The sequence below is a fragment of the Phaenicophaeus curvirostris genome, chromosome 26 (assembly GCF_032191515.1).
Source record: "Phaenicophaeus curvirostris isolate KB17595 chromosome 26, BPBGC_Pcur_1.0, whole genome shotgun sequence".
Classification (NCBI taxonomy): Eukaryota; Metazoa; Chordata; class Aves; order Cuculiformes; family Cuculidae; genus Phaenicophaeus; species Phaenicophaeus curvirostris.
The window spans coordinates 5,048,268-5,071,937 of record NC_091417.1 but is presented as its reverse complement, the minus strand read 5'-3'; the positions used below and the strand labels follow the sequence as shown (position 1 = coordinate 5,071,937).

At 52.4% G+C, this 23,670-nt stretch overlaps 2 protein-coding genes across 2 annotated transcripts in view; both read right to left on the bottom strand.

Moving 5' to 3' along the window:
• Positions 1 to 4,561: 4,561 nt before the first annotated feature.
• The window catches only part of LOC138731236 (olfactory receptor 6F1-like), a 46,940-nt gene continuing 27,831 nt past the window's right edge, over positions 4,562 to 23,670 (bottom strand). Inside the window, exons 2-3 of the mRNA XM_069877047.1 lie at positions 7,303 to 7,378; positions 4,562 to 5,651 (exon numbers count right to left, since the gene is read on the bottom strand). Of these exons, the coding sequence (XP_069733148.1) occupies positions 4,707 to 5,651; positions 7,303 to 7,350 (993 nt within the window). The 5' untranslated portion in view covers positions 7,351 to 7,378 and the 3' untranslated portion in view covers positions 4,562 to 4,706. The remainder of the gene's footprint in view (positions 5,652 to 7,302; positions 7,379 to 23,670) is intronic.
• Positions 13,669 to 13,971, bottom strand: LOC138731017 (feather keratin Cos1-2-like). The gene has a single exon (XM_069876710.1). It carries the CDS (start codon positions 13,969 to 13,971, stop codon positions 13,669 to 13,671), a length of 303 nt encoding a protein of 100 aa, XP_069732811.1.

Sequence of the window (23,670 nt, the reverse complement as noted above, 5' to 3'; positions counted from 1 at the left end):
AAGGGAGCTGGGCAGTGGGGACAGTCGGCAAGGTGCTGGAGAGACAGACAGACAGGCTGACAGGCAAGCAAAGCTGAAAGCCCTTTCTGGCTTCCCAGGTGGTGCCCAAAAGGACTCTGTGTTCCAGTTCCCAGCAGAGATGACCATCCAGGAAGGACACAGCGCAACTCTGCACTGCAATTTCTCCACCAGCGATTATGCTCCCTACCTCTTCTGGTACCAGCATCGCCAGACCCAGCCCCCTCAGAGGCTGCTGTGGGTGACAAAAAGCAAACCTCGTATGGATTCAGCGAGATTCTCCTCTGTGTTGTCTGCAGAAAACTCCCAGGTGTTTTTGCACGTGCAGGGTGTGGAGCTCCAGGACAGCGCTGCCTATTTCTGTGCGCTGAGCCCACCCTGGTGCCCGGAGCGTGCAGCGCTGCACAAAAATGTGGGGGGTGCTCTGGGGAGCTGTTCCCTCCCTGCCACTGCTTGCCTGGAGCTCTGAGCTCAGCCTCCACAGCAGCAGCACTTGGGGCTCAGGGAATCTGGGCTTCTATCTTCCCAACTTGGGCTGCTGGGAAGAAAAGCCCTGCAGGACTTTTTCAGCTGTACCAATATTGCCAAAGCCCAAGACTTCTCCATGTGCAGAGCCCAGAAGCAAAGAGCCCAACACATAAATGCAGCCCAGGAATGTCCTAGGCTCCTTGCAGGCTCCTCAGTGGATATGGAGGGCTCTGGGATCATGTCCAGCTCCTCCCCAGGGAGCAGGGCTGTTGTGCTGAGCTGCCCAGGCAGCAGGGGATGGTGTGTCCCGGCCAGCCAGGCTGGCTGGAGGCTGATGGAGAGGAACCTTTCTGTGACCCATGGATGATTCCTGTTTGGAACAATCAGATCACTTTTTATATTACGCTTAGATATAGAATGAATGAATGAATTATTAAGGATACAAATCTTCAATGGGACTGAGGATGAAATGAGGTTACAGGGCCCAATCAAGAGGCACAGAGCCATGTCGGTGCCACAACAGGGATTTGAGTTACCTTGCAGTATATGCTGGTCAATCTCTGGCCTCTTACATTGCTGTTATCACTAGAATTGTACTATTCTTAATAAATAACAGTGTTAGAAAGTGATTTCTTCTCTGTGTAACTGTGCTGGGCTATTGTTGCTTCCAGAAAGCATGAGAAAGGAAAGCCGTGAGCAACAGGGCCCAGGGACTCCAAGTTTTTAGGGTGATGTAAGGTGTTTCCTCTATGATCTAAGAGCTCAGCCGGTCTCATCGAAGGTCAGAGACCTCTGCTACAAGTAGATACACTGTGCAGGATACACTGTGCAGGAGATACACTGCCCGCAGGAGAAATACTGGATGCATTTGCCTGGTCCCCTCTCTGTGCAGCCTGTGAGCACACAGACAATGCCGTGGACTTAGCCTTCCCCAGAACATTCCTGTCCTGCTGTCCTTGTCCTTAGCATCCTCAGCAGAGTCCAGGGTTCATTGTGTTCCCATGGGGGTTCTCTACATTGTATGTTTGTGATCAGCTCTGGTTGGGTCTCCTCATGCCCACTTCCTCTTCTCCACCAGAGCAGCACCTTTCTCCTTTGAAACCATGGGCAGCACCCAAGAAGGAAGGAGCACACGGAGTCCAGGCTTGAATGGAGCAGAAGTTTAATGAGTCATCAGAGGGAAACAAAGTCACTCCAAGTGGAAGTTAAAAGTGCAGGGAGCCCAGCAGGAAGCAGGGCGCTCAGTGAACAGCTTAGAGTCTGAGATCGTTGACTGTAGAGAAGTACTCTTGTAATTTCTGTCAATCTGCCACATGAAGGGAGAGGAGACAGAGGGTCCCGACGAGGAGAGGGCTGGTGGAACTTGTTGTCAAGGGGAACCTGAGCAGACAAGGAAAACGGAAGAAAGGCAAAAGTGTTCAAACTATCTTGGTATTCACAATGAAAGATCTTGGTTCTCTGTCCAGCACCATGCTCCAAGTTCCTCAAGGTGTCTCCCTGGAGCTTCTCCAACATCTTATTCACAGGAGGAACCTCCTGCCACAGTAGCGGCCGGCAATGCCAGAGAGGCCAAAGCCCCCGGAGTTGATGGGCACTCCCTGAGAGCTGAGGATGCTGCCAACAGCAGCGGAGGTGGAGGAGCCCACAACGGTGTTCTGAGGGAAGGAGCTGAGGATGGGGCCGGGCAGGGTCACCACCACAGGAGAGGGCTCGATGGCGATGGTGGAGCTCTGGCACTGCCGCACACAGCACTCATTGCAGCTGCTGGCCAGCGGGCACGGGCCGCAGGGCTGGCACGGGTTGTAGCAGGACATGGCTTAGAGTCAGAGGGTACCTGGGGGAGGAAAGAGAGAGGAAACAGAGCACAGGAGTGTGTGAGGAGCAGCCAAGTGCACTCCTGAGTGGGGATGGAGAGGATTCAGACTCACCTGGTTCCCAAGCAGAAGGAGGCAAAGGAATGGACTGAGCAAGCAGGGGCTTGGGCTGGCTTTTATCCCTGCCATTCATTGCCACAGGGCAAGAGGCACCTTTGCAGACCCAACAATGTTCTGACAAGCTCATCTTGAATGCAAAGCATCACAGCTGATGATATGGACTGGGCTTTGGTTTTCGTCACTGCTGCCTTTTCATTTCCACATTTGTTCCATGCCCATTCCTCAAAGAAGGCTTCTTCTGAGTCCTGGGATGAAAGGTCTAAGGATCTCCAGGGCAGCAACGCAGCCCTGTGGGCAGAAGACTCAGCTCCAGTGATGGTCACATGTGGAAAAATAAAGTGTTGTCAGCCTGGGTCACTCTGGTGTGGTGTTTGAAGCATCGTTGTAAGGAAGAAGCTCCAGCAGCCAAGCCCAAGGGCTCCTGTGCTGAGGACATGGTGGAGCAGCAGGGCTGGGCTTTGGCTCCACCCTCGGGCAGGGGCTTGGACGCCTCTTGGAGCTGGCAGGGGCAGCAGAGAGCAAGGGCAGAGCATCAGGTCCCTCCTGCTGGTACGGGCAACTGGACATGGTTCTCCTTCTCCTGGCAGCGCTGCTGGCACTGGCAGCCTCGGGTGAGATGGGTCCTGGAGGCTGGGCAGAAGGAGGCACAAGGTTGTGATGTTGGGGGTGGAAGGAGGGGCCGGGACTGCTGAGTCCCTGGGGCCCTGCGAGGGTTTGTGTTGGGAGAGCAGGGGCTGTGGGGAGGATGGCAAATGATGGGGTCCAGCTTGGGAGGGATGGGGATGTGGGGTGTGAGGTGTGGCAGGGACCTGGAGAGAGAAGAGAGCAGGGACAGAGAGCTCAGCCTTTGAGAGGCTGGGAAAAGGGAGCTGGGCAGCGGGGACAGTGAGCAAGGTGCTGGAGAGACAGACAGACAGGCTGAAAGGCAAGCAAAGCTGAAAGCCCTTTCTGGCTTCCCAGGTGGTGCCCAAAAGGACTCTGTGTTCCAGTTCCCAGCAGAGATAACCATCCAGGCAGGACACAGCGCAACTCTTCACTGCAATTTCTCCACCCGTGAACCTCAATTCTACATCATTTGGTACCAGCAGCACCAGACCCAGTCCACTCAGAGGCTGCTGTGGGTGGCAAAGTACAATGCTTATAAGGCTACTGGGAGGTTCACGTCTGAGATGTCTGCAGAGAACTCCCAGGTGTTTCTGCATGTGCAGAATGCAGAGCTCCAGGACAGCGCTGCCTATTTCTGTGTGCTGAGCCCACCCTGGTGCCCAGAGCGTGCAGCGCTGCACAGAAACCTGAGGGGTGCTCTGGGGAGAGGTTCCCTCCCTGCCGCTGTTTGCCTGGAGCTCTGAGCTCAGCCTGCCCAGCAGCAGCACCTGGGACTGAGGTAACCTTGGCTTGTATCTTCCCAACTTAGGCTGCTGGGAAGAAAAGCCCTTCAGTATTTTTCCAGGTGCACCCATATCCAGGGACTTTGATGAGGAAAAGAGTCCTGGAACCCTGGCAGCTGCAGCCTAACCAATGCAAAGCAGGCTTGGGAATGCCCTCTGCTTCAAAGAGCTGAACACAGAGCAAGGAACCAGTTCATCTCCTTCCCTTGTCCTGTGCCTCAACTTATTGTCACAGCTGAGCATTGAAGAGTGACTTGCATAATTTTAATTACCAATTTAGAAGTACATTCATTCCTTGGGTCAAGGGAAGGGAGAGAAATGTAAATTTTATTGAGTGTCTTATGCCAGGAATAATGGCCACTAGGAGAGGTCCAGACATTGCCAGTTCTGCATAGAACCAGAGCAGGATTTGGTGAAACTACCACAAGAACAGGGCATGGCTGAACCTTGAAAAAGTCAGAGGGAACAGAGCAACCCAGGCCCTTTCCTAAAGCAGTGGGGCAGCTGCTGGGATCGCTCTGGGAATCCCTGACAAAGTGAAACACTGAGCAAACTGGGACACAAACCTGAGGGAGGAACCACTCCTCCCGTGTCTGGTTGGAGAAGCCTTACTGCAGGGGTTGGTCACCCTTCCTGAGTGCTGCTCTTTTGAGCACTGTGAGGCATTTGGTGTTTACCCCAGAGAAAACAGAGGGAGGTGGGGGCTTTAGAAGTGAGGTTCGATCTAGCCTAAAAGGGCTGTAATGTGGGTGAGAGGAGCCCTAGGGGAACCGTTGTCTCCTCATGCCCTGTGATGTACAGGGGCGCTTGCACTTTGGTGAGAGATTGTGCAGGACAGCGGTGATGAGCAGGAGAGGGCGAATCTCTCTGCTCCCACTGAGGCCCTTGAAAAGCCACTTCAGTTTCTCTGGAAAGCCTGCCCAAGAGCTTGCTTCACTTCTTTGTTCCTGAGTGTGTAAATGAAGGGGTTCAAGAGCGGAGTTATAACTGTGTTGAAGGTATTGATGAGCTTGTTCAGCTCCAGGGAGTTCTGGGCCGATGGCATGACATACAGGAACACGGTGGAGCCGTACCAGATCGTGACGACACCGAGATGGGCAGAGCAAGTGGAAAAGGCCTTTCTGCGGCCATGGGCTGACTGGATTCTCAGGATGGAGGAGATGATGAACACGTAGGAGAGCAGGGTGCCCACACAGGAGGCCACCACAACAACGATGGAGACCAGGAAGGTTGCCAGCTGCACGGGCCACGTGTCACTACAGGAGAGGGCGAGGCAGGAATCGATATCACAGAGGAAATGATTGATGACATCTGGCCCACAGAACGTCAGCCTGGAGGTCAGAAAGGCCAGCAGGGAAATGGCCAGAAAGCCTCCCAGCCAGGAGCCAAACACCAGGCGAGCAGAGAGGCCCCTGCTCATGAGGGAGCTGTATCTCAGGGGGCAGCATACGGCTAAGTAGCGGTCATAGGCCATGACAGAGAGGAGAAAACTCTCAGTGGAGCCCAAAGACAAAAGAAAGAACAACTGCAGGATGCAGACACGGAAGGAGATAGTCTGGCTCGTTCCCAGCAGGACTCCTATGGCTTTGGGAACAACACCCGTAGTGTACCAGATCTCCAGAAAGGAGAGATTGCAGAGGAAAAAGTACATTGGGGTCTGGAGTTTCCTGGTTGTCCACACGAGGGCTATGATGGATGTGTTGCCCATTACTGTCAGGGAGTAGATCAGGGCAAATAGCACCGCAAGGGAGACCCGGAAATGCCACGTGCCTGGGAAGCCAAGCAGGATGAACTCTTCCACACTGGTCCCGTTCTCCACATCCTCCCAAGTGTCCAGTTCCATCTGCAAAGACAGGAAAGTTTTCGTTAGGGTTTTCTTGCCTGTGCTGATCCTTCAGGTGCTCCTGGTAGCAAGACAAAGCCATCACCTTGAAAAAGGGGTTGATGCAGAGCATGGGAAACAGCATGTGCCCCAGGTTCCACTGGTCAGGGAAATCCTTTGCTGCAGAGCCATGTTTGGAGAACTAGACCTCACCCTGATGGCAAGACCTTCACCATCTCATGCATGGGGGGAAACATTTCTCAGAGCACACACAGAGCCGTCTCCTTTAGAACACGGTGTCTGCAATCACCTCTGGGAGACAAATAACCAATTTAGGAAAGGGACGAGAGCTGAGGGTCTGCAGCTCTGTGAGAGGCTGTTGCAGTGAGGCAGAGAAGAGCCCAGCTCCACTCCTTGGGGCAGCCAGGACTGATCTATGGTTTCAACTAATGAGACTGAGGGTCTTGTCTATTTGCTTCCTCCCAAGTTTCAGCATAGGAATCTTTTGCAAATCTCTCCATGGCCCCCACTGACATCAGCTTCTCAGCACAGCATGAGTGGGATTCACCTCGGCCATCCCAGAGACAGGGGCAGCAGAGATCTATGATGAAATGCTCCTGCCTCAGCTCCTCTTTGCTCTCATTTCTCGGTGGGCAGAGGAAGGGCACGAGGGAGACAGAGAATCCTAGGAAGGTTTGGGTTGGAAGGCACGTTAAAGATCCTCCAGTTCCAACCCCCTGCCCTGGGCAGGGACACCTCCCTCTGGATCAGGCTGCTGAAGCCTCCATCCATCCTGGCCTTCAACACGTTCGGGGATGGGGCATCCACGACTTCCCTGGGCAACCTCCTCCAGTGACTCCCCACACTCATCATGAAGAATTTCTTCCTGATGTCTAATCTAAGTCTTCCCCCTTCCTATTTGAATCCATTCCCCCACATCCTATCACTCCAGGCCCTTCTAAACAGTCTCTCTGCATCTTTCCTGTAGCCTCTTCTGGTACTGGAAATGGCTCTAAGGTCTCCCTCGAACCATCTCTTCTCCAGGCTGAACAATCCCAGCCTGTCTTCATAGCAGAGGTGATCCAGCCCTCGGATCATCTCCGTGGCCTCCTCTGGACCTGTTCCAACAGTTCATATCATTCCTATGTTGGGGATTCCAGAACTGGACACAGGAATCCAAGTGGACTTGGCACATCTCACCTCACACAGTTCTAAAAGACCTCTAGAAGTGTCAGGGGTTCTCCAAGAACCAAGGCAGGACTCCAATGAGAAGCTCAGATAGGTCAGTTGGGCATCTCAGCTGGGGCAGAGGCATCTATGCATTAGTGAATGAATATAAAACTCTCTGCGCTGAATCCCCTGTCGAGGTTGCTCTGTGGAGAAGCCAGCCCAGGGGCAGGGTAGGATCTTTGCCCTCCCTGCTGACAACAGAGGATTCTTGACCAGTTCCCTAGCAGAAAACTGATCTCAGCCTTGACTGGGTGTCTAAGACAGATGGTGTGGAATCCCCATCTGAAGGATCCCTTTCCCTCCTTTCTTCCTCCTTAGGAATTTATATCCCAGAAATCTCCTATTGTTGCTAAGGGACAGAGCAATCGCCCTTAACCTGGTTCTCCTTAAATGTTCACGGCATTGGAGGTCTGTGCTGTGGGTCTGGGGAGGCTTCACTCACCGGCTCAGCCAAAGGAAATGATCCAAGCGACATCTCTTCCTGCACCATCCTCCAGATGAAGCCAGGGTCCCCCTGACTGAGGGAAAACACTGGGAAGAGTCTGATTTATTGGAGGAGATCTGGAGCCATGATGTCAGGAGAAGCTTCCACCTTGCCCACTCACTTCAAGCTGTCGACAACTGCCTGATGTTGTCTCCTCTCTTTCTACCCAGGAGGCATTAACAGCTTCTGCTCCTGCTTTTCTTTCCCCCTCACAGCCACCACTGCACTACCCAAAAGGGGACCCTGTGTGCCCACAGGCTGTAAACTCTCTCCCGGTCAGCTCCACACAGAGAGAGCAAACATCAGTCTCACCAGCATCGCTACCATGAAACTGTCCCATTCCCACTTAATGAACTCACTGAAGCTCAACCTGGCCAGACAGAGATGTTTTCTGTTTTCCCTCAGTGCCCCAGGGAGTTTGATCTCTGAGGGATCTCCTGCAGTTGGTGCAGACAGATGATGCTCTGTCTTCACAAAGGCCAATTAAACACCACGAAGGCAATTCCCTGGAGTGGTTGGGTGTTTGCTCCTTCCCCCAGATGTGGTTTGTGAACCTTGTGAGGAGCTCAGTGCTCTCTTGAGTGGCCAATCACTGACATGCAGGGAATGTCTGACCAAGACACATCCCAAGAGACCTGGAGTGAGAAGCAGTTAGTGCTCCAACAAGGATAATTGCAGATGCTGTCATCATTATGAGGTCTCCTGTGGTGGGGATTGGAAGCCCAGCCGTCCTGTGGCAGATAATGTTTATTGATATCATGACTGGGGAAAAGGTATTTCAGACATTGATGTGAAACTATTTAATCAAAGATTGGCCTTCAGTGCTTCTGAGAGATATATCATTAGCAGTAATTCCCTGGAAGAGGATATTGATGTGGGGGTTTCTGTTCTTCCACTTGTATAATTTTTGTCAAGACATCTGGATTTTCATATAGGAAAGAGGACAGGAAACTAAAGTGGCTGCCAAGAGAAATTTCCACCAAGCAGAGTGATGGGATCTCTGTGTTTAAACTCTTCTCCCCCAGAAAGGCAGCAGTGTTTGAGCACGGAATCTCTGGAGGAATGAATGAAAGAGTGAATATCACTGCACCCACCTTCAGCTCTCCTGGGAAGTGCCCCCAGTGTCCTTGTCTTTGATGATCTTCACATTCCCCTGCACACTCTGTAAGAGAGCAGCTTGATCTCCTCTAGGAATAAACCCTTACAGTGCCAAATTTTCCATGATGGTTGCTCTCAGCTCCCACAGGCTCAGCTCCAATTTACAGCCTTGATGAATTCAGCACCGTGAGACCCTTTTTCCAGCTACGGCTGCCCATGGCTCCTGAATTGTATGATGTAGGGGAGAGGAAGCTGAATAAGCAGCTATAACCAGCCCAACGCCTGTTCCTTGCTTTACCGGCACTTCCATTTGGCAAATCAAATCATCTCCCACAGCCTCACATACCCTACACCAGCCAGACTGACAGGAAGGTCCTTTCTCACGAGCTCATGGGACTATTGATGCTTTCTGAGCAGCTGAGGGCAGACACAGAAAGGCAAAGCCCGATGGTCACTGCCTGTGGAGCACTAGGGAGAACGTACTCAGAGGTGAGGGATGGTGCCCAAAGAAGAGACCCTGCAGGAGATCCCAGCCTCCCGTCGTCTGTGAAAGGAGAAGGGTCTCCTCAGGCCCTCTTCCTCTTCTCCACCACAGCAGCACCTTTCTCCTTTGAAAGCATGGGCAGCACCCAAGAAGGAACAAGCACATGGAGACCAGGCTTGAATAGAGCAGAACTTTAATGAGTGAGAAGAGGGAAACAAAGTCACTCCAAGTGGAAGTTAGAAGTGCAGGGAGCGCAGCGATCAGCAGGGCACCCAGTCATCAGCTTAGAGTCTGAGATCCTTGGCTGTAGAGAAGTTCCCATGTGATTTCTGTCAATCTGCCCCGTGAAGAGAAAGGAGACAGAGGGTCCCCACCAGGAGAGGGCATGGTGGAACTTGCTGTCAAGGGGAGTCAAAGCAGACAAGGAAAAGGGAAGAAAGGCAAAACTGTTTGACACTGTTAGTATCCACCATTAAAGATCTCAGTTCTCTGTCCAGCACCATGTTCTGAACTCCTCAAGGTGTCTCCCTGGGGCTTCTCCAACATCTTATTCACAGGAGGGACCTCCTGCCACAGTAGCGGCCGGCAATGCCAGAGTGTCAGTGATTTATTCTCCATGTGATTGTGCTGGGATATTTTTAGTGCATAAAGCACGAGAAAAAGAGACCATGAGCAGCAGGGGCCAGAGGCTCCAGATTTTGGGGTGATGTAAGGTGTTTGCTCAATGGTCTAAAAGCTCAGCCACTCTCAGCAATGGTCGGAGACCTCAGCTACAAGTAGATACACTGTGCAGGCTCTCCCTGTTGTCCCGGGACTGGATGTCCAAATCCTCCCTGGGAAGATCAACCTCCCCAGGGAATGCGGATCTGCATGACGATGATGACGGTAAAGGGACAATTCGTGATGTGTCTTTCTTAATCACTGTACCTATTGTCTTCTAGTAATGATTCGATACATTGCCTTTCAAAGCTATTCCTCTTAACTTTTTCATCACTGCTAATCATTTGCTACCATTCTTGCTGTAATAACTTCAGAAAGGCTTGATGTCACAGAGTATCTGAGAGTTTGGGCTTTTATGCTGATTGTGCTTAGGGATAAAAGCCCCTTCTGGTGAAACAGTGACCCCTTGAAGGGAATTAAATACACAGTGGACCCTAAATACTAAATAAAATTGAATGGACTTGGGCAGAGCACTCCCACCATCAGTGGTTCTAAAAGAGGTGGCAAAGATTCATCAGGAGCCGATGCCCTCTATACCCTGCAGCAGCAGCAGCAGCAATCCTGTGAACATGAGGAGTGTGGGGATGTGTTCCTCAGAGGGTGGCTTGGGGCTCTGCTGCCAATCCTCTGTGTTCTCCTTACGGGTAAGACACAAGGTGGATTGGGGTCCAAGCTGCAGGACCTTGGCTGCACATTCAGCCCCTTCCTGTGCAAAGTCTGTGCAAGAGAGACAAAATCAAAGCCCCAGCCCCACTGCTGCAGCTCCAGGGTTCTCCACTGGCCAAGGCAAATGGATCCCAAGGGCTGAAAAGCTCCGGCCATCCCTAGTTTTCCCTGGTGGAGACTGAGGTGGGACAGAAGAAAGACTTGTCCATGCTGAGGCTGCCAGACACGGTACAGTTCCCCAGAGAATCTGGAGGTGACTCATCACTGGGCCTTTTCAAGGTCTGGTGGACGAGGCTTTGAGCAACCTGATCAATCAAAAAACATCCCTCCGCTTGGCAGGAGGGTTGGTCTTCCTGACCTTCCAATATCTCTTCAAAACCAACAGTTTTTCAGTCCATGGTTCAATGATTATCTGATACCCCAGTCTTACCCACCAGGCCCACTGCTACTCTGCTCGCTGGGCAACCGCACCCCACCCCGCCCCATTTGGCTCACGTCCTGATCTGATTCCCCAGCCACCAGGCATTGTCAGCACCATCACCACTGCCACTGGCATCAAGAAACCTCAGGGGAATCAGGTTAACTGTTCTTCCAAGCTTCTCCATCATTTCCCCCCGGTGTCTCTGCCAGCACTGAGAACCATCCTTTAGAGTCAGGAGTTTGAGCTCAACGCAGACAGGAGAAGCTGATGGAGAGGGGACTGAAACCTTCAGGCGTTCTACCTAGGTTCCAGAACATGAGACAGGATGAAAGCTTAGACATGCCTTTTCCAGAGCCACTGGGGCTCAAGGTTTGCCAAAGTCACAGCTCAAAGACAGTCGGTCTCTGGTTTAGAGCTGGGCCCAAGGAAGGCTGGATCTCAGCTGAGGCTCCCCAGCCTGTACAGAACTGAAAAAAAGGAGTTTGGGTAGTGGTTGTATTGTGGTGGGGAAGGTGTCCAGGCTCAGAGACTTGGGACACTGGAGTGTCAAGGCAATGCCAAGGACAAGCACAGGTTGTGTGGAGAATGGACTGAGAGCAGCCCTGAAGAGAATGGCTTGAGGATCTAGAGGATGGGAAACACAGCAGGAGCTGACAATGTGTTCTTGCAACCCAGAAAGGGAATGGTATCCACACAGCAGAACATGTGCAAGAAGCTGCTTAGGAGGAGAAAACCCTGGTGACCCCCTTAGAGCCCTCACCTTGGAAAGGCAGAAGGTCTGGGCTGCAGGAGCCACACTGCTCACTGCTGGAGGAGGGAGGAGCCCAGCACAAGCATTGCAGCTGTGCTAGTAACAAGCATTTTCTCCTCCCCATTTTACTTTCAGCTAACCTTGCTGACTCCTTGCCGGCATCTCTGCTCTCTCAGACTCTGAGAGGACGTGGGGGTTTCTCCATCTTTATCACGCCTTGCAGGATGAGTGGTCATAGCAGGCACCTTGGGTATCTCCTCCTCTCTGCCTTCCTGAGGCAGCCACTGGGTAAGCATTGCCTTGGGCTGGAGGCACAATTCCTCTTCTCCCCAGCAGACCCTTAGCCCCACAACAATTCTCTTTGGGGAGAGAATGATAGATCGGATTTGTAGGAGTTGCCGGGACCCTGACTCTGCTGGAGGTGTCCTGGAGGCAGCAGAGGAGGGTCAGGCACTCCAGGCTGTGTCCTGGAGACTTCAGGAAGCACCATAGAGGAGAGCAAAGACCTGGATAAGAGCCCAGCTCTGCACCGGGGGCCTCCCTGAAGGAGGGAACTGGAATTATTGTGCTGAGGGAGCCACGCTTACAGGAGGTCATGGACGTCTTGCCCAAAGACCCCCAAGCCGTGTTCTTCCCATCCCGGAGGCTTTGGCATCTGAGCCAGGCACAGGGTGCCTTCTCCTCCCGCACTAGGCATCTCCTCTTGGTTTGCAGCTCAGAGCCTTTCCCTGCAGAGATGCTGACCCTTGCTTTCCTCCAGGCACCCTGGGGCAGGTCACCGTCACCCAGCAAGAAGGAGAAGTCACCATGAAACAGGGAGAAACATTTCAAACAACCTGCACCTACCAGACTTCCAACTTTTATGGCTTGTTCTGGTACCAGCAGAAGAATGGCAAGGCTCCCCAGCTGATCGCCTCTCATGCAGGAGCTGGCTCCAAGCGGACCGGCCGTGTCACCACGTCGCTGAACCCCACAGAGAAATCCAGCCGCCTGCAGCTGGAGGAAGTCGTGGGCTCTGACAGTGCCTTGTACCTCTGTGCTGTGCGGGACCCGCTGGTGCAGGAGCTGCCTGGGCTGGGCAAAAATGCAGGGCAGGGAGGGGCTGAGGCTGGCAAGGCTGAGCCTGGGGAAGGGTTTATTCTGTGCTTGTTCTGCCAAAAGGCTTTGCAGGGATGGCTTTTGGTTTCAAACCAGGCAGCAGCCTGAGCCATGGGCAAATATTCCCTGCAGCTCCATGCTGGCAAAGGCCACAGGACTGCAGGAATGAGAGGAAACATTGACCCGAATACAGGGGTCACTATAACCCTCAACGGCTGCTTCTGTTCCACTCCTGACATTCTGCAAAGTAAAACATCTGCTGGAGCAGTAGGTTCCCATGGTCAGGAGGAGGACATGACCTGTCCTTCTCTTTCCCTCCCTCCTCAGCTCACCCTGATTGTCCCTGCTTTTTGCCTCCCCAGGTGGGTGCGTTTCCTGCTGGGTTTTCACCCCGTCCTGTCTAACATTGCCCGCAGGAGAAATACTGGATGGATTTGCCTGGTCCCCTCTCTGTGCAGCCTGTGAGCACACAAACAATGCCGTGGACTTATCCTTCCCCAGCACATTCCTGTCCTGCTGTCCTTGTCCTTAGCATCCTCAGCAGATTCCAGGGTACATTGTGTTCCCATGGGGGTTCTCTACATTGTATGTTTGTGATCAGCTCTGTTTGGGTCTCCTCGTGCCCTCTTCCTCTTCTCCACCAGAGCAGCACCTTTCTCCTTTGAAACCATGGGCAGCACCCAAGGAGGAAGGAGAACACAGAGTCCAGGCTTGAATGGAGCAGAAGTTTAATGAGTCATCAGAGGGAAACAAAGTCACTCCGAGTGGAAGTTAGAAGTGCAGAGAGCCCAGCAGGAAGCAGGATGCCCAGTGATCAGCTTAGATTTTGAGATCCTTGGCTGTAGAGAAGTTCCCATGAGATTTCTGTCAATCTGCCCCATGGAGGGAGAGGAGACAGAGGGTCCCCACTGGGCTGGCCTTGGTGGAACTTGCTGTCAAGGGGAGTCAAAGCAGACAAGGAAAACGGAAGAAAGGCAAAACTGTTCAGATTATCTTGGTATCCACAATGAAAGATCTTGGTTCTCTACCCAGCACCATGCTCCAAGTTCCTCAAGGTGTCTCCCTGGAGCTTCTGCAACATCTTATTCACAGGAGGGACCTCCTGCCACAGTAGCGGCCGGCAATGCCAGAGAGGCCAAAGCCCCCGGAGTTGATGGGCACTCCCTGAGAGCTGAGGATGCTGCCAACAGCAGCGGAGGTGGAGGAGCCCACAACTGTGTTCTGAGGGAAGGAGCTGAGGATGGGGCCGGGCAGGGTCACCACCACAGGAGAGGGCTCGATGGCGATGGTGGAGCTCTGGCACTGCCGCACACAGCACTCATTGCAGCTGCTGGCCAGCGGGCACGGGCCGCAGGGCTGGCAGGGCTGGCATGGGTTGTAGCAGGACATGGCTCAGAGTCAGAGGGTACCTGGGGGAGGAAAGAGAGAGGAAACAAAGCACAGGAGTGTGTGAGAAGCAGCCAAGTGCACTCCTGAGTGGGGATGGAGAGGATTCAGACTCACCTGGTTCCCAAGCAGAAGGAGGCAAAGGAATGGACTGAGCAAGCAGGGGCTTGGGCTGGCTTTTATCCCTGCCCTTCATTGCCGCAGGGCAAGAGGCATCTTTGCAGATGCAACAATTTTCTGACAAGCTCATCTTGAATGCAAAGCATCACAGCTGATGATATGGACTGGGCTTTGGTTTCCATCACTGCTGCCTTTTCATTTCCACATTTGTTCCATGTCCCCTCCCCAATGAAGGCTTCTTCCGAGTCCTGGGATGAAAGGACCAAGGGCAGGAATGCAGCCCTGTGGCAGAAGACTCAACTCCAGTGATGGTCACATCTGGAAAAATAAAGTGTTGTCAGCCTGGGTCACTCTGGTGTGGTGTTTGAAGCATCGTTGTAAGGAAGAAGCTCCAACAGCCAAGCCCAAGGGCTCCTGTGCTGAGGACATGGTGGAGCAGCAGGGACGGGCTTTGGCTCCACCCTCGGGGCTGGGGCTTGGACGCCTCTTGGAGCTGGCAGGGGCAGCAGAGGGCAAGGGCTGAGCATCAGGTCTCTCCTGCTGACAGGGACGGTGGGACATGGTCCTCCTTCTCCTGGCAGCGCTGCTGGCACTGGCATCCTCGGGTGAGATGGGAGCAGGAGGCTGGGCAGAAGGAGGCACAAGGTTGTGGCGCTGGGGGTGGAAGGAGGAGCCGGGAGTGCTGAGTCCCTGGGGCCCTGCGAGGGTTTGTTTCAAGAGAGCAGGGGCTGCAGGGATGGGATGAAAAGGATGGGGGCCAGCTCGGGAGGGATGGGGATGTGGGGTGTGAGGGGTGGCAGGAACCTGCAGAGAGAAGAGAGTAGGGACAGAGAGCTCAGGCTTTGAGAGGCTGGGAAAAGCGAGCTGGGCAGTGGGGACAGTGAGCAAGGTGATGGAGAGACAGACGGACAGGCTGACAGGCAAACAAAGCTGAAAGCCCTTTCTGGCTTCCCAGGTGGTGCCCAGAAGGACTCTGTGTTCCAGTTCCCAGCAGAGACAATCATCCAGGCAGGACACAGCGCAACTCTGCACTGCAATTTCTCCACCAATGATGCTAATCCGTACCTCTTCTGGTACCAGCAGCACCAGACCCAGTCCCCTCAGATGGTGCTACGCGTGACCAAATGGATAAAGCATGTGGATTCAGGGAGATTCTCCTCTGTGTTGTCTGCAGAGAACTCCCAGGTGTTTCTGCACGTGCAGAATGCAGAGCTCCAGGACAGCGCTGCCTATTTCTGTGTGCTGAGCCCACCCTGGTGCCCAGAGCGCGCAGCGCTGCACAAAAATGTGGGGGGTGCTCTGGGGAGCCTTTCCCTCCCTGCCACAGCTTGCTTGGAGCTCTGAGCTCAGCCTGCACAGCAGCATCACCTGGATTTGTGTTGCCTTGCAGAATGTGCTGGTCAATCTGTGGACTCTTACCTCGCTGTTATCTCTAGAACTGTGTTATTTTTAGTGAATAACAGTGTCTGAAAGTGATTTATTTCCCGTGTTATTGTGGTGGCCTATTGTTGCTTCAAGAAAACATGAGAAAGAGAGGCTGTGAGCAGCAGGGCCCAGAGACTCCAAGTTTTTAGGCTGATGTAAGGTCTTTTCTCAATGATCTAAAAGCTCAGCAAGGGTCGGAGACCTCAGTTACAAGTCGATACACTGTGTAGGCTCTATCAGTTGTCCGGGGACTGGATGTCTAAATCCTTCCTGGGAAGATCAAGCTCCCCAGGGAATGTGGATCTGCATGATGATGATTATGGTAAAGGGACAATTGGTGATGTATCTTTCTTAATCACTGTTCCTATTACCTTCTAGTAATTACTAGACACATTGCCTTTCAAAGCTATGCCTCTAAACATTTTGATCACTGATAATCATTTGTTACCCTTCTTACAGTAATAACTTCTGGAAGGCTTGATTTCACAGAGTATCTGAGAGTTTGGGCTTTTATGCTGATTGTGCTTAGGGATAAAAGACCCTTCTGGTGAAACAGTGACCCCTTGAGGGGAATTAAATACCCGGTGGACCCTAAATACTAAATAAAAAGTGAATGAACTCGAGCAGAGCAATCCCAGCACCAGTGGTTCTAAAAGAGGTGGCAAAGATTCATCAGCAGCCTATTTCCTATATACCCTGCAGCAGCAGCAGCAGCAATCCTGTGAGCATGAGGAGTGTGGGGATGTGTTCCTCAGAGGGTGGCTTGGGGCTCTGCTGCCAATCCTTTGTGTTCTCCTTACAGGCAAGACACAAGGTGCATCGGGGTCCAATCTGCAGGACCTTGGCTGCACATTCAGCCCCTTCCTGTGCAAAGCCTGTGCAGGAGAGACAAAATCAAAGCCCCAGCCCCACTGCTGCAGCTCCAGGGTTCTCCACTGGCCAAGGCAAATGGATCCCAAGAGCTGACAAGCTCTGGCCATACCTGGAGGTCCCTGTAGGTTTGGTGGGGAGGAGTGGGACCATGTCCTGGTCTGATTCCCTTGCCACCAGGCATTGTCAGCACCATCACCACTGCCACTGGCATCAAGAAACCCCATGGGTATCAGGTTACTTGTTCTTTCAAGCTTCTCCATCATTTCCCCCAGGGGTCTCTGCCAGTACTGCAAATCACCCTGTAGTGTCAGGAGTTTGAGCTCAATGCAGACAGGAGAACCTGATGCAGAGTGGACTGAAACCTTCCCGCTTTCTCCCCCGGTTCCAGAACTTGAGGATTTCACAGAGAATGTCCCTCCACAGAAATGAAGATCCATTTGTTCTGCAAACCCACTGGGGCTCAAAGGTTGCCAAAGTCACAGCTCAGAGGCTCAGGAGGGGAAGACCCTGGTGACCCCCTTTGAGCCCTCACCTTGGAAAGGCAGAAGGTCTGGGCTGCAGTAACAACACTGGTCACATTTCTGCTCTCTCAGACTCTGAGGAGGGACGTGGGGGTTTCTCTGTCTCTCTCACCCCTGCAGAATGAGTGGTTGCAGCAGGCATCTTGCGTATATCTTCCTCACTGCCTTCCTGAGGCAGCCATTGGGTAAGCATTGCCTTGGGCTGGAGGCACTATTCCTTTTCTCCACAGCAGACCCTCAGCAGGGACAGAGAGCTCAGGCTTTGAGAGGCTTGGAAATGGGAGCTGGGCAGTGGGGACAGTGAGCAAGGTGCTAGAGAGACAGAAGGACAGGCTGAGAGGCAAGAAAACATGAGAGAGAGAGGCCGTGAGCAGCAGGGCCCAGAGACTCCAAGTTTTTAGGGTGATGTAAGCTGTCTGTTCAATGATCTAAAAGCTCAGTCACTCTCAGCAATGCTCGGAGACCTCAGCTGCAAGTCGATACACTGCGTAACCTTGCCCATTTGTCCAGGGACTGGATGTCCAAATCCTCCCTGGGAAGATCAAGCTCCCCAGGGAATGCGGATCTGCATCATGATGATGATGGTAAAGGGACAATTGGTAACGTATCTTTCTTAATCACTGTACTTATTGCTTTCTAGTAATTATTAGACATATTTCCTTTCAAAGCTGTTCCAGTTTACTTTTTGATCACTGCTAATCATTTGTTACCATTCCTACTGTAATAACTTCGGAAAACTGGATTTTACAGAGTATCTGAGAGTCTGGGCTTTTATGCTGATTGTGCTTAGGACTAAGCTTCTGGTGAAAGTGTCACCTTGAGGGGAATTAAATACACAGTGGACCCTAAATACTAAATAAAAAGTGAATGAACTTGGGCAGAGCACTCCCACCATCAGTGGTTCTAAAAGAGGTGGCAAAGATTCATCAGGAGCCGATGCCCTATATACCCTGCAGCAGCAGCAGCAGCAATCCTGTGAGCATGAGGAGTGTGCGGATGTGTTCCCCAGAGGGTGGCTTGGAGCTCTGCTGCCAATCCTTTTTGTTCTTCTTACAGGCAAGACACAAAGTGCATTGGGGTTCAAGCTGCAGGAGAAGCTGATGGAGAGGGGACTGAAACCTTCATGCTTTCTCCCCATGTTCCAGAACTTGAGGATTTCACAGTGAATGTCCCTCCACAGAAATGAAGATCCATTTGTTCTGCAGACCCACTGGGGCTCAAAGGTTGCCAAAGTCACAGCTCAGATGCAGTCGGGCTCTGGTTTAGAGCTGGGCGCAGGGAAGGCTGGATATGAGGTGTGGCTCTCCAACCTGTACAGAACTGGAAAAAGGAGTTTGGGGGGTGGTGGTTATATTATGGGATGGGATAGAATCCAGGCTCAGAGACCTGGGACACTGGAGTGTCAGGGCAATGCCAAGAACAAACACAGCTTGGGTGGAGAATGGACTGAGAGCAGCCCTGAAGAGAAGGGCTTGAGGAGCGGGAGCATGAGAAGCACTGCAGGAGCTGACAATGTGTGCTTGCAGCCCAGAAAGCGAATGGCATCTGCACAGCAGAACATGTGTGAGAGGCTGCTCAGAAGGGGCAGATCCTGATGACCCCCTTAGAGCCCTCACCTTGGAAAGTCAGAAGGTTTGGGCTGAAGGAGAAACAAGGGTCACAGCTGGAGGAGGGAGGAGCCCAGCACAAGCACTGCAGCTGTGCTGGGAACAAGCATTTCCTCCTCCCCATTGTAGTCTCTGCTTTCCTTGCAAAGTTCTTACAGGCAGCTCTTCTCTCTATGATGCTGAGGGGATGTGGGGGTTTCTCAGTCCCTCCCAGTCCAGCAGCATGAGTGGTCGCAGCAGGCACCTTGCGTATCTCCTCCTCGCTGCCTTCCTGAGGCAGCCACTGGGTAAGCATTGCCTTGGGCTGGAGGCACAATTCCTCTTCTCCCCAGCAGACCCTCAGCCCCACAACAGTTCTCTGTGGGGAGAGAAAGATGGATCAACTATGCAGGAGTTGGCAGAACCCTGCCCCTGTTGGAGGTGTCCTGGAGGGAGCAGAGGAGGGCCAGGCACTCCAGGCTGTGCCCTGGAGACTCCAGGAAGCACCACAGAGGATAACCAAGACCTGAGTGAGAGCCCAGCTCTGCTCTGGGGGTCTCCCTGAAGGAGGGAACTGGCATTAGTGTGCTGAGAGAGCAATGCTGAGCTGAGATCTCGGACCTCTTGCCTGAAGAACCTTGTTCTTCCCAGCCCTGAGTCTCCTGCATCTCAGCCAGTCACAGGGAGCCTTCCCCTCCCACACTTTGCATCCCCTCTTGGTTTGCAGCTCAGAGCCTTTCCCTGCAGAGATGCTGACCCTTGCTTTCCTCCAGGCACCCTGGGGCAGCTCACCGTCACCCAGCAAGAAGGAGAAGTCGCCTTGAAACAGGGAGAAACATTTCGAACAACCTGCACCTACCAAACATCCTACCCTCCTCAACTGTTCTGGTATCAGCAGAAGAAAGGCCAGGCTCCCCAGCTGATCGCCTCTCATGCAGGAGCTGGCTCCAAGCAGAGCGGCCGTTTCACCACATCGCTGAACCCCACAGAGAAATCCAGCCTCCTGCAGCTGGAGGAAGTCGAGGGCTCTGACAGTGCCTTGTACCTCTGTGCTGTGTGGGACCCGCTGGTGCAGGAGCTGCCTGGGCTGGGCAAAAACGCAGGGCAGGGAGGGGCTGAGGCTGGCAAGGCTGAGCCCGGGGAAAGGGTTTATTCTGTGCATATACTGCTCAGAATTTCCACTTGCTGATACTCAAATCCAGTTAAAGGAAAGCCTCTTCCCTTCCTGGGCTCCTGTGGACATTGGGCAAAACAATGGTTGCAGCTGGGCCTCCTCCCAAAAGCCTCATTCTCCAGCTGTGACCACCAGTGGAGACACAGGCAAGGGAAGGAGAAGATGAGCTGAGAGGTTCCTTGCCCTGAGCCCGCACTCCATGTTCCAGCTCTTTGATGCAGAGGGCCTTCCCAAGCCTCCTTTACCGTGGTTACACTGAAGCCACCAGGGTTCTCGGCGTCTTTTTATCATCAAAGACCGTGGACCTGGGTACAGCTGGAAAATCCTGCAGGGCTGTTCTTCCCAGCAGCCCAGGCTGGGGAAACAGAGGCCCAGCTCCCCTCAGCCCCAGGTGCTACTGCTGAATTTGGACCCAGGTCTGTGTGTCATGAATAACATAGAACTCAATTGCTGTAGCCACAAACAATCCCAACATTATAAGTTGGAACATTCTTAGAGCCTTGGATGCTCCCTGTTGTCCCAAGTGATCTCCTTAAGCGAGATGTGGGGATGTGGGAGCAGCCCCGGTTCTGAAAAGGGAGGGGATCCTGAGGGGTGTATTCACACATCAGCAGAGGGTGATGTGCCTGGGACAAGCCAGACTCCCCTCAGGCTGCAAACTCTGAGGCTGGGACACCACAAATGATACTAACAGACCCAGGTAAGACAGGCACTCAGGCTCTTCAAGGCGTTCCTTAAATGCCATTTATTAGTGCTAGGTCTAGAAAGAAAGAGAAGACAATCCTGATGCCCTTCGATCCCTCCAGATGCTGGGAGCTCAGCTGCTCAACATCAGCTGCTCTCACAGATTCAGAGAATTACGAATCACATAAGGTGGGGAGGGACCTCTGGTGGTCATCTGGTCCAACTACCTGCTCAGGCAGGGCCATCCAGAGCCAGGTGCTCAGGGCTGTCTTGAGGTAGGTGCTGAATATCTCTAAGGAAAGAGACTCTGTAACCACCCCAGGCACCACATGCCAGTGCTTGGTCACTCACACGACACACTCTGGGGCACAGGAGAGTGTGCGCATCCCACCCACAGAAGCGCTGGCCTATTTTTGTCAGTTGACGATTTCTTCAAAGGAAACAGTTCTGCTCCTCCTTTCAGCTGTCAAACATCCCTGCCAGTTGTTCATTGCATGGGAACAAATGCCAGCAGCTTCCACATCCCTGTTTCTCGGGAGCCAAATCACAGGGTTCAGCAAGGGGTAAGAGCCATGTAAAAAACAGCTGCTGCTCTCTCAGGAGATGGATCAAATCACAATGAAGCAAACCCAATCTCTGGTTACCAGGCCCTTGTTTGAGGTGCAAAACCTGCATGGATCCTGTGCTTTTCCACTGCCTTTGCAAGCTCTCTTGGGCTGGGCAGGCAAACCAGGGCTCATGCCAAGACCCAGAGCAGCACCTTGGCAGTGCCTGGACCAAAGGGCTCCCTGGTCTTTCATAAGAAATGACATCCCTTCCTCTCAAACAAGGATAATTGCAGATGCAGTCACCATTATGAGGTCTTCTGTGGTTGGGTTAGGAAGCCTGGCTGTGCTGTTGCAGGTGATGTTTATTGATAGCATGACTGGGGAAAAGGTATTTCAGACATGGAAGTAAAACTGTTTAATCAAAGATTGGCCTTCAGTGCTTCTGAGAGATGCTTCGTCAACCACAATTCCCTGAAGGAGGAGATTGGTGTGAGGGTTTCCATTCTTCAACTTGAATGTTTTTGTCAAGACATTTGGATTTTCATGTAGGAAAGAGGGCAGGAGACTGAAGTGGCTGCAGGAGAAGTTACCACCAAGCAGAGCGATGAGATCTATGTGTAAAAACACTTCTCCCACAGAAAGGCAGCATTGTCTGAGCATGAACTCTCAAGGGGAATGAATGAAAGAGCAAATGGCTCTGCACTCATCTGCAGCTCTTCTGGGCAGTGCCCCCACTGTCCTTGTCTTTGCTGATCTTCATATTCCCCTGCATGCTCTGTAAGAGTACAACTTGATCTCCTCTAAGAATAAACCCTTCTACTGCCCCCATTTCCATGATGGTTGCCCTCAGCTCCTACAGGATCAGCTCGAATTTCCAGCTTCCAAGAATTCACAACACGGAGCACTTTTTCCAGCTACGGCTGCCCATGGCTCCTGAATTGTATGATGTAGGGGAGAGGAAGCTGAATAAGCAGCTATAACCATCTCAACACCTGTTCCTTGCTTTACCAGCACTTCCATTTGGCAAGTCAAATCATCTCCCACAGCCTCACATACCCTACACCAGCCAGACTGACAGGAAGGCCCTTTCTCAAGAGCTCATGGGACTATTGATGCTTTCTGAGCAGCTGAGGGCAGACACAGAAAGGCAAAGCCCGATGGTCACTGCCTGTGGAGCACTAGAGAGAACGTACTCAGAGGTGAGGGATGGTGCCCAAAGAAGAGACCCTGCAGGAGATCCCAGCCTCCCCGTCGTCTGTGAAAGGAGAAGGGTCTCCTCAGGCCCTCTTCCTCTTCTCCACCAGAGCAGCACCTTTCTCCTTTGAAAGCATGGGCAGCACCCAAGAAGGAACAAGCACATGGAGACCAGGCTTGAATAGAGCAGAACTTTAATGAGTGAGAAGAGGGAAACAAAGTCACTCCAAGTGGAAGTTAGAAGTGCAGGGAGCGCAGCGATCAGCAGGGCACCCAGTCATCAGCTTAGAGTCTGAGATCCTTGGCTGTAGAGAAGTTCCCATGTGATTTCTGTCAATCTGCCCCGTGAAGAGAAAGGAGACAGAGGGTCCCCACCAGGAGAGGGCATGGTGGAACTTGCTGTCAAGGGGAAACAAAGCAGACAAGGAAAAGGGAAGAAAGGCAAAACTGTTTGACACTGTTAGTATCCACCATTAAAGATCTCAGTTCTCTGTCCAGCACCATGTTCTGAACTCCTCAAGGTGTCTCCCTGGGGCTTCTCCAACATCTTATTCACAGGAGGGACCTCCTGCCACAGTAGCGGCCGGCAATGCCAGAGTGTCAGTGATTTATTCTCCATGTGATTGTGCTGGGATATTTTTAGTGCATAAAGCACGAGAAAAAGAGACCATGAGCAGCAGGGGCCAGAGACTCCAGATTTTGGGGTGATGTAAGTTGTTTGCTCAATGGTCTAAAAGCTCAGCCACTCTCAGCAATGGTCGGAGACCTCAGCTACAAGTAGATACACTGTGCAGGCTCTCCCAGTTGTCCAGGGACTGGATGTCCAAATCCTCCCTGGGAAGATCAACCTCCCCAGGGAATGCGGATCTGCATGACGATGATGACGGTAAAGGGACAATTCGTGATGTGTCTTTCTTAATCACTGTACCTATTGTCTTCTAGTAATGATTCGATACGTTGCCTTTCAAAGCTATTCCTCTTAACTTTTTCATCACTGCTAATCATTTGTTACCATTCTTGTTGTAATAACTTCAATAAAACTTGATTTCACAGAGCATCTGAGAGTTTGGGCTTTTATGCTGATTGTGCTTAGGGATAAAAGCCCCTTCTGGTGAAACAGTGACCCCTTGAGGGGAATTAAATACCCGGTGGACTCTAAATACTAAACAAAAAGTGAATGGACTTGGGCAAAGCACTCCCACCATCAGTGGTTCTAAAAGAGGTGGCAAAGATTCGTCAGGAGCCGATGCCCTCTATACCCTGCAGCAGCAGCAGCAGCAATCCTGTGAGCATGAGGAGTGTGGGGATGTGTTCCTCAGAGGGTGGCTTGGGGCCAATCCTCTGTGTTCTCCTTACAGGCAAGACACAAGGTGGATTGGGGTCCAATCTGCAGGACCTTGGCTGCAAATTCAGCCCCTTCCTGTGCAAAGTCTGTGCAAGAGAGACAAAATCAAAGCCCCAGCCCCACTGCTGCAGCTCCAGTGTTCTCCACTGGCCAGAGCAAATGGATCCCAAGGGCTGAAAAGCTCCGGCCATCCCTAGTTTTCCCTGGTGGAGACTGAGGTGGGACAGAAGAA